The 10,648-nt window shown below is 32.2% G+C and overlaps 1 protein-coding gene across 1 annotated transcript; it reads right to left on the reverse strand.

Annotated features, from left to right (window-relative positions):
- Positions 1–2,567: 2,567 nt before the first annotated feature.
- On the reverse strand, positions 2,568–7,949 carry TwdlW (TweedleW). The gene is made up of 2 exons (XM_075288562.1): positions 7,871–7,949; positions 2,568–3,773 (listed from the first exon to the last, which is right to left on the reverse strand). The coding sequence occupies exons 1-2, from the start codon at positions 7,883–7,885 to the stop codon at positions 2,856–2,858; spliced, it is 933 nt and encodes a 310-aa protein (XP_075144677.1). The 5' UTR covers positions 7,886–7,949; the 3' UTR covers positions 2,568–2,855.
- Between the last annotated feature and the right edge of the window lie 2,699 nt (positions 7,950–10,648).

The following is a 10,648-nucleotide window of genomic DNA, read 5'->3' on the forward strand; positions in this document are numbered from 1 at the left end:
TCTCAAAATTTTATTTCTATAGAAAATTTTGTCAAAATTTTATTTCTGTAGAAAATTTATAAAAATTTTATTTCTATAGAAAATTTTTAAAAATTTTATTTCTATAGAAAATTTTGTCAAAATTTTATTTCTATAGGAAATTTTGTCAAAATTTTATTTCTATAGGAAATTTTGTCAAAATTTTATTTCAATAGAACATTTTGTCAAAATTCTATTTCTATAGAAAAATTTGTCAAAATTTTATTTCTGTAGAAAATTTATAAAAATTTTATTTCAGTAGAAAATTTTGTCAAAATTTTATTTCTATAGTATATTTTGTCAAAATTTTATTTCAATAGAACATTTTGTCAAAATTTTATTTCTATAGAAAATTTTGTCAAAATTTTATTTCTATAGAAAATTTTGTCAAGATTTTATTTCTGTAGAAAATTTATAAAAATTTTATTTCAGTAGAAAATTTTGTCAAAATTTTATTTCAATAGAACATTTTGTCAAAATTTTATTTCCATAGAAAATTTTGTCAAAATTCTATTTCTATAGAAAATTTTGTCAAAATTTTATTTCCATAGAAAATTTGTAAAAATTTTATTTCTATAGAAAAATTGTAAAAATTTTATTTCTATAGAAAATTTTGTCAAAATTTTATTTCTATAGGAAATTTTGTCAAAATTTTATTTCTATAGGAAATTTTGTCAAAATTTTATTTCTATAGAAAAATTGTAAAAATTTTATTGCAATAGAAAATTTGTAAAAATTTTCTTTCTATAGAAAAATTGTTAAAATTTTATTTCTATAGAAAATTTTGTCAAAATTTTATTTCTATAGGAAATTTTGTCAAAATTTTATTTCTATAGAAAAATTGTAAAAATTTTATTTCACTAGAAAATTTGTAAAAATTTTCTTTCTATAGAAAAATTGTAAAAATTTTATTTCTATAGAAAATTTTGTCAAAATTTTATTTCTATAGGAAATTTTGTCAAAATTTTATTTCTATAGAAAAATTGTAAAAATTTTATTTCAATAGAAAATTTGTAAAAATTTTCTTTCTATAGAAAAATTGTAAAAATTTTATTTCTATAGAAAATTTTGTCAAAATTTTATTTCTATAGGAAATTTTGTCAAAATTTCTATAGGAAATTTTGTCAAAATTTTATTTCTATAGAAAAATTGTAAAAATTTTATTTCAATAGAAAAATTGTAAAAATTTTCTTTCTATAGAAAAATTGTAAAAATTTTATTTCTATAGAAAATTTTGTCAAAATTTTATTTCTATAGGAAATTTTGTCAAAATTGTATTTCTTTAGAAGATTTTGTCAAAATTTTATTTCTATGGAGAGGAATACATTGCAATATCTGATGAAAGTCCAAGTCACTTCAAATTTAGAAAAAGTTTCTGTTTTGGGTCAGAATAGATCCCTATTGATTTTGGAAGAAATCTGTTCACATTTACATTTAGCTCCCATATATATCTTTCGCCCGATATGCACTTACATGACCCCAGAGTTTTACCCTAATTTGCTTGAAATTTTGCACAAGGAGAACAATTAGTGCTATAGTCAAGTGTGTTAAATTTTATTGATATAGCTCCCATATATATCTTTCGCCCGATATGTACTTATATGGCCACAGATATCAAATTTTGCACAGGGAGTAGAATTAACAAATTTGTTTGAAATCGGTTCAGATTTAAATATAGCTATGTTTTTTCGATTTGTACAAAAATGGCCAAAATACCCACATTTTCCACTGCTAAGTCGAAAACTTGTAAAAATGACTTCAATTTGCCTATATTTTTATACTATTTCTGTGATTGATTTTTGTTTCAATTAAAAAATTTTTTGAACCTTTTAAATTTTTAATTGACAATTTTTAGAACGCTATACACTGAATGCTCTCAAAGGCCAATACTAATTTCCCGCTTTCGAGAAATTCAATTGGGATATAAGCGACAAATTAAACAATCATATTTTTTTGAATTTCATTTTTTTTTTTTCAAATTTTGTTTATTTATGGGCAGTGCGCAATAAGTATAACACTTAAATGAATTTGTATGAAACTTAAGTGGTCACCAACAACTCAATTTTTTTTTAAGTAGAAATTATAATTTTTAAAAAGTCAAAAATTGTACTTTTCAAAAAATTCGAAAGGTTGAATAATCGACTTTTTGATTTTTATTACAAAAGGTATAACACTATAAAACTGTTATACCATAGAAATGCTCTCAAAATTCAGTTTCCAGTTCCAGTTTTCGAAAATAGAAATTGGGATATTAACGATAAATAAAGCGACCATAATTTTTGTATTTATTTATTTTATTTTTTTTTTTATTTTTGTTTATTTATGGACAGTGCGCAATAAGTATAACACTTAAATGGATTTGTATGAAACATAAGTGGTCACTCAATTTTTTTTAAAGTAGAAATTATAATTTTTAAAAAGTCAAAAATTTTACATTTCAAAAAATTCGAAAGGTTGAATAATCGACTTTTCGAAAATAAATAAAGCGACCATAATTTTTGTATTTAATTTTTTTTCTCAAATTTTGTTTATTTATGGACTGTGCGCAATAAGTATAACACTTAAATGAATTTGTATGAAACTTAAGTGGTAAATAAACTAAAGCTAAAATACGAAAAAATGGCTGTTCCATTTTCATCATAATATTAACAAAGACCAGATTGATTTCAAGCAATCCTCAAATCCTCAACGGGGAAATAGAGGACTTCTATAAAAATGTCTACTTTGGAGCTATATACAGATTATTTTGGAAATTTGAAATCAATCATCGTAACAGCTTTTGTTTTTCATAACTAACTAAAAATATAACATTATAGTCTAACATTGAAGATCTTCGCCTAGAATTGATTCGATGGCGGCAGGTACCCACTATTGGTGGCTGACTGTATGGCATTCACCAGTTGTTGCTCATCGTACTGTTGCTGAGTGGATTGTTGTGGTGGCGGCAAATAGTCCCCAGATTGTTGTTCCTGTTTGGCCAACTGTTGTTGTTGTTGCTGTTCTTCCTCTTCATCCTCATCGGAGGCATCTAGAGAACCAATAACCGAGGTACTGGGTGCCACACCCTCATCGGTAATAGTGGTAGAACCGCCCAAGCTATCATATTGCGATTGAATTTGATGCTGAGCATTGGCAGCTTCTTCGGGTGTACGATATTTAATGAAGAACACTTCAGGTTTATTGATATGCTGAGGAGCCTCTTGTATGGCATCTTGCAAATCGGCAGCCGATGTTTTCTTGGCCAGAACATAGACCACCGTTTTCTCTTCTTTCAAAGCCTTGGCCAAATTCAAAGCGGCTGCCTTATTTGTTTGGCTGGGCGTTTTAACGAAGAGAACATTGTAGTGTTTACGGGGTTGTTGTTGCAATTGAGACAATTCTTCATCGATTTCCGCCTGAGTTTCTTCAGGGGCTGAATGAATGAAAAAGTTTTTGGTCACAATTGGTTTCTTGACAATACGTTGACGTGGACGAAAACGGCGACCTGTACGACCAGTGGTTACAGCAGGTTGATAATTGAAATTGGTGGGGAAATCAGCAGGCATAGGGAAACGCATAATAATAGGTTGTTGCTGCTGCTGTTGTGGGACAATGTAACGTTGCGTCTGGGGGAACTGTTGGAAATTGTTCGCCTGTTGTATGGGTAAATATCCTTGATTGGGTTTTAGAAAAGAGCTGGGTATAAGGCTATTTGGTCCGAAATAATTTTGTGGAGCACCATAGGCAAGGGCCAGGCAAGATGCCATCAGAATTGTCTGTAAAGAGGGAAGATGTATTATGATTTTTAAATTAGTTTCTTTATTCTATAGATCAGTGCAAATTGTTGGCTTTATGTTTAGATAAATGTGTGAATGGGAATTTTGGTTTGTGGCTGTGCTAAATATGAATTGGTTGGTTGTTTATTACTTAATGAACTACAGCATACATTTAGGCGTCGATAAAATCTTAAACAGTGGTTTCATACGAAATAAAATATATGAATAACCAAGTAAGGAAAGTCTAAAGTCGGGCGGGGCTATATTTATCAGAAAAACATATATATGGGAGCTATATCTAAATCTCAACCGATTTCAACCAAATTTGGCACGCATAGCAACAATGCTAATTCTACTCCCTGTGCAAAATTTCAACTAAATCGGGCTTAAAAATTTGCCTCTGTGGTCATATGAGTGTAAATCGGGCGAAAGCTATATATGGGAGATATATCTAAATCTGAACCGATTTCAACCAAATTTGGCACGCATAGCTACAATGCTAATTCTACTCCCTGTGCAAAATTTCAACTAAATCGGAGTTAAAAATTGGCCTCTGTGGGCAAATGAGTGTAAATCGGGCGATGCTGACGAAGTTTGACTGCGTGGTAATGGACGACGAAGCCTACGTCAAAGCCGACTACAAGCAGCTTCCGGGACAGGAGTTTTATACGGCAAAAGGAAGGGAAAGGTAGCAGATATTTTCAAGCACATAAAACTGTCAAAGTTCGCAAAGAAATATCTGGTTTGGCAAGCCATCTGTACCTGTGGCTTGAAAAGCAGCATTTTCATAGCTTCCGGGACTGTCAACCAAGAAATTTACGTGAAAGAGTGTTTGAATAAACGTCTGCTGCCTTTCCTGAAGAAACACGGTTGTTCCGTACTGTTTTGGCCGGATTTGGCATCTTGCCATGGCCATGGAGTGGTACGCCGCCAACAATGTGCAGGTGGTTCCCAAGGACAAGAACCCTCCCAACACGCCAGAGCTCCGCCCAATTGAGAAATACTGGGCTATTGTCAAGCGGAACCTAAAGAAGACAAAAAAACTGCTAAGGACGAGCAGCAGTTCAAGGCAAACTGGCTTTCTGCGGCGAAGAAGGTGGACAAGGTGGCTGCACAAAATCTGATGGCAGGTGTCAAGCGTGAGGCCCGGCAATTTGGATTTGGAAAAGCGAAAGCCTAACTGAATATTTTTCCTGAATTTTATACTAATTGAACTTGAAAAAGAAATTTAATTTGATTTTTTAAATAAACGATTTCACCGATTTACACGCGTTTTCCCTTGACCAAAGTTTGACCGTATCACCCTTTAGTCAAGTGTGCAAAATTTAATTGAAATCGGTTCGGATTTAGATATAGCTCCCATATATATCTTTCGCCCGATATAGACTTATATGGCCCCAGAAGCCATATTTTTGGCCGAATTTGGTTGAAATTTTGCACTAGGAGTACAATTAGTAGTATAGTCAAGTGTGCAAAATTCGATTGAAATCGGTTCAGATTTAGATATAGCTCCGATATATATCTTTCGCCCGATATGGACTAATATGGTCCTATAAGCCAGAGTTTTGGCCCAATTTGTTTGAAATTTTGCACTAGGAGTACAATTAGTAGTGCAGTTAAGTGTGCAAAATTTGATTGAAATCGGTTCAGATTTAGATATATCACCCATATATATCGTTCGCCCGATTTACACTCATATAACCACAGTGGCCAATCTTTTACTCCGATTTAATTGAAATTTTACACAGGGAGTAGAATTAGCATTGTAGCTACGCGTGCCAAATTTGGTTGAAATCGGTTCAGATTTAGATATAGCTCCGATATATCATTCGCCCGATTTACACTCATATGACCACAATGGTCAATCTTTTACTCCGATTTAATGGAAATTTTGCACAGTAAGTAGAATTAGCATTGTAGCTATGCGTGCCAAATTTGTTTGAAATCGGTTCAGATTTAGATATAGCTACGATATATATCATTCGCCCGATTTACACTCATATGACCACAGTGGCCAATCTTTTACTCCGATTTAATTGAAATTGTGCACAGGGAGTAGAATTAGCATTGTAGCTATGCGAGCCAAATTTGGTTGAAATCGGTTAAGATTTAGATTTTACTCCGATTTAATTGAAATTGTGCACAGGGAGTAGAATTAGCATTGTAGCTATGCGTGCCAAATTTGGTTGAAATCGGTTCAGATTTAGATATAGTTGTCATACATATGTTTTTCTGATTTCGACAAAAATGGTCAAAATATCAACATTTTCCCTGTAAAATCGCCACTGCTTCGTCGAAAAGTTGTAAAAATGACTCCAAGTTTCCTAAACTTCTAATACATATATATCGAGCGATAAATCATAAATAAACTTTAGCGAAGTTTTCTTAAAATTGCTTCAGATTTAAATGTTTCCCATATTTTTTTTACTAACATAGTGTGCCACCCTAGTGCATTAGCCGACTTAAATTTTGAGTCTATAGATTTTGTAGAAGTCTATCAAATTCTGTCCAGATCGAGTGATATTTAAATGTAAAGGGTGGTTAAATTGTAGGGGCCGATGTTGAATGTGAACCACACCTAAATGACAAGCTTTTTTTCGAATTTTATTTGACATTTCTCTATTTCAGACTTACTCAATTTGAACCATGGAGAGATACACAATCCAACAACGTGTTAAACGGTTCCAAGAAATGGCAACAGTGGATGATCAATTTTCGAAGAAAATCATCTTGAGTGATGAGGACATTTTCACCTCAGTGGATTCGTCAATAAACAGAATTGCCGCATTTGGGCGAATGAGAATCCAAGAGTGATTGTCGAAAAACCAATGCACCCACAAAGGATGACTGTTTGGTGCGGTTTATGGGCTGGCGGCATCATCGGGCCGTATTTTTCCAAAATGAGGTCTGTCAGGCAGTTAATGTGAATGGTGTTCGCTATCGTGAGATGATATCGAACTTTTTATGGCCCGAATTAGAAGATATGGATGTGGACGATATGTGGTTTCAGCAGGACGGTTCCACTTGCCACACAGCTAACGAAACAATGGCTCTTTGGCGCAACAAAATCAATGGCCGTGTTATCTCACGTAATGGCGATGTCAATTGGCCGCCAAGATCATGTGATTTAACACCGTTGAACTTTTTTCTTTGGGGTTATTTGAAAGAAAAGGTGTACGTCGATAAGCTAAAGGATGAGATAATTCGGCACATTCACGGCATAGAACCTCCATTATGCCTCAGCGTCATCGAAAATTTGGACCATCCGAAGAAGGTGTGCCACCGAGGTCGCGGCGCCCATTTGGCCGATGTTTTGTTCCATACATAATTGAGTAATACCAATATATCATAATAAAATTACAATAATTTCCTAAATAGTTTGTGTTTTATTCCAAATCAACTTCGGCCCTTGAAATTTTAACCAGCCTTTATGTATTTGGGACAAACCTTTTATATATGGCACCCAACACATTTGACAGATGTGATATGGTATCGAAAATTTAGGTCTACAAAGTGGTGCATGGTATACTATAGTCGACCGCGCCCGACTTTAGACTTTCCTTATTTGTTTTAATTTATATTGTCTTAATTTGTTTTAAAGAAATCACATTTTAGCTCGGAATCAAAACCAAAAACCTTTAGTTAAATCCTTGAATCCTAGTTAAATCCTTGAATCCAAGTTCGGAGAGTCCAACAAACAATATTTACTAAGAAAATGTTCATAGAATGTATAGCATGCAATGGGAATATCCCAGAGGCACATTTTTATTTGGATTCATGTGAAATTCGTAACGATTTTATAAGCACAGAAAAATTCGTCTAGCAAAATATGCAATTTTTGGTATCTGGCAGAATTTTCCGCGGGTTTACTTGTTTCTTTTTGGGATTGTTGGATTTTTAAATTTTTGTGTTTTTTTTTTTTGTTACCACTGCCACTGTTAGTCCATGTTGATAATTATTCACTGTGAAATATATTTATTTGTAAATATTTCAATTTTATTTTTAAATTGTCCCTTTTTTCTAAAACATTTTTCTATTAATTTTGGCAATTCACATTTTATTCACTGTATGAATTTTTCGTATACACATAAACGTACCACAAAGATCTTCATGTTTTTGCTTAGGCTGAAGTTATAGGTCTAGTTAGAAAAGCTGTGGGCTTAAACTGTTGAGCTGTTGCTGGATGACTGATGACCCATGATTGAGATACCAGCAATTTATATAGTTCCCTAAAGAAAACATAGCCATAGTGAAAAATTCCCAAAAACATCATCATCATCATCATCATCATCATCATGAACAATATCGCCACAAACAAAATTTAAATTGAGTGAAGTAAAAGAACAAAGAGATCCAACTCACAAGCTAATCATTTCCCCTCATTTAGTTTTATATGAGATGCCATATTTAATATGAGCAATCCATTATCTCATCTCATCTCATCTCTGGTCATACGTTGATGAGTTATCGTATTCATTAAGTTTAGATAAAATCATAGAGTATAAAATCTCCCAAAATCGAAAACAATATCAATTCAACGAAAACTCCAATTTCATACGATGGGGTTTTCTTCAGTTAAGCCACCATATTTTTTTGGGCCTTTCTAATAAATGCGTTAAAGGGGGGGGGGGGGTTTGTTATTGTTTTGTTTTTTATTTGTTTACAATTTTATTTTAACAATTGATATAGAGGTCTTTTGTATGTAATCATTTATAGGATAAGCGCTTTTTTCGTCAATAGACTAAAAATAAAATTTGCATAAGATTTTTGTTTGTCTTCCAGAGTTTTAAAAAATTGCATTGCTAAAATGTTTTTATGTTACAATTTGAAAGGTTATTCAATATCGAATTTCTTTGACCAGACAAATAATAATCAAATTGTTTCCAAGATATTTTATCTCATAATCTTTCACATACAATCTCTGGTAGCAAAAAGTGACACCTATGAATTTTGAAAGGTCTATGATGTCGATCCGGAATTTATTGGGTTATTTCGTTTAAATTACTAATGAAAGCTGACATCGGAAGTTTTTGATGGATTATGAAATTATCTCGAGCAAAATCTGGGTAAGTTAACAAACCCTGAAGATGTGAATACCCAACGCTTTTCACTTATAATTTTGTAAAGAACATAGTCGAACTTTTCGAATCAAATTTCACATCAATAATAAAAACAAGTAAGGAAAGTCTAAAGTTGGGCGGGGCCGACCATATTATACCCTGCACCACTTTGTAGATCTAAATTTTCGATACCATGTCACATCTGTCAAATGTGTTGGTGCTATATATAAACACTGAAAAAACAGTGAACCCACCAGGAAGAAAAATTTCGGTTAATTTTAGAAAATTTTGAATATTTTTAGAAAATTTTAACTAAACAGTATAACAAACGCTGGCATCACGCCGATGTCATAAAAATAAGTAAATATTTTTCGACAAATTCAAGAAAATTTATTAGACATAATTAAGTTTTTTCACTTGTTAAATAAAATTTTGTATTTTGAAAGAAAAAATTGGAGTTCAAAATTGCAAGAATGTCTTTAGTGACATACGAAGTTCATGATTAACGCATTTGTAGTAAAATTTACAAATTTAAAGAAATATTGAACTATTTTGTGGAAGACACGAATTTAGTTAATATTTATCCTTCATTTGTGTATATTTTTTTCCTCGGTTTTAGTTAATTTAACTAACGTACACAAAAAATTATTAGAGTAGAGAAAACTTTCTCCAAACATAATAATTCCATGAACTAAGCGACAGTTAAATTGGCTTTAGTGAAATGGAGAGTTCACTTTTTTTTGAGTAAAGGTTTATACCAAATACATACATTTAAATATCACTCGATTTGGACAGAATTTGATAGACTTTTACAAAATCTATAGACTCAAAATTTAAGTTGGCTAATGCACTAGGGTGGAACACAATTTTAGTAAAAAAACAAGTAAGGAAAGTCCAAAGTCGGGCGGGGCCAACTATATTATACCCTGCACCACTTTGTAGATCTAAATTTTCGATACCATACCACATCCATCAATTGTGTTGGGTACTATATATAAAAGGTTTGTCCCAAATACATACATTTTAATATCTCTCGATCGGACAGAATTTGATCGACTTCTACAAATTCTATAGACTCAAAATTTAAGTCGGCTAATGCACTAGGGTGAAACGCAATGTTAGTAATAAAAATATGGGAAAGATTTAAATCTGAAGCAATTTTAAGGAAACTTCACAAAAGTTTATTTATGATTTATCGCTCGATATATATGTATTTGAAGGTAAGGAAAATTACAGTCAGTTTTACTACTTTTCGACTAAGCAGAGGATATTTTACAAGGAAAATGTTGGTATTTTGACCATTTTTGTCGAAATCAGAAAAACATATATATGGGAGCTATATCTAAATCTGAACCGATTCCAACCAAATTTGGCACGCACAGCTACAATGCTAGTTATACTCCCTGTGGTCATATGAGTGTAAATCGGGCGAAAGCTATATATGGGAGATATATCTAAATCTGAACCGATTTCAATCATTGTACTCCTAGTGCAAAATTTCAAACAAATTGGGCCAAAACTCTGGCTTCTAGGAATATATTAGTCCATATCGGGCGAAAGCTATATATGGGAGATATAACTAAATCTAAACCGATTTCAATCAAATTTGGCACACATGATTATATTACTAATTGTACTCCCAGTGCAAAATTTCAACCAAAATTTGGCCAAAACTCTGGCTTCTAGGACCATATTAGTCCATATCGGGCGAAAGATATATATGGGAGCTATATCTACATCTTAACCGATTTCAATCAAATTGAGTACAATTAACTACACTACTAATTGTGTTTCTAGTGCAAAATTTCAAACAAA

Source organism: Haematobia irritans, chromosome 1 (genome assembly GCF_050003625.1).
Source record: "Haematobia irritans isolate KBUSLIRL chromosome 1, ASM5000362v1, whole genome shotgun sequence".
Classification (NCBI taxonomy): Eukaryota; Metazoa; Arthropoda; class Insecta; order Diptera; family Muscidae; genus Haematobia; species Haematobia irritans.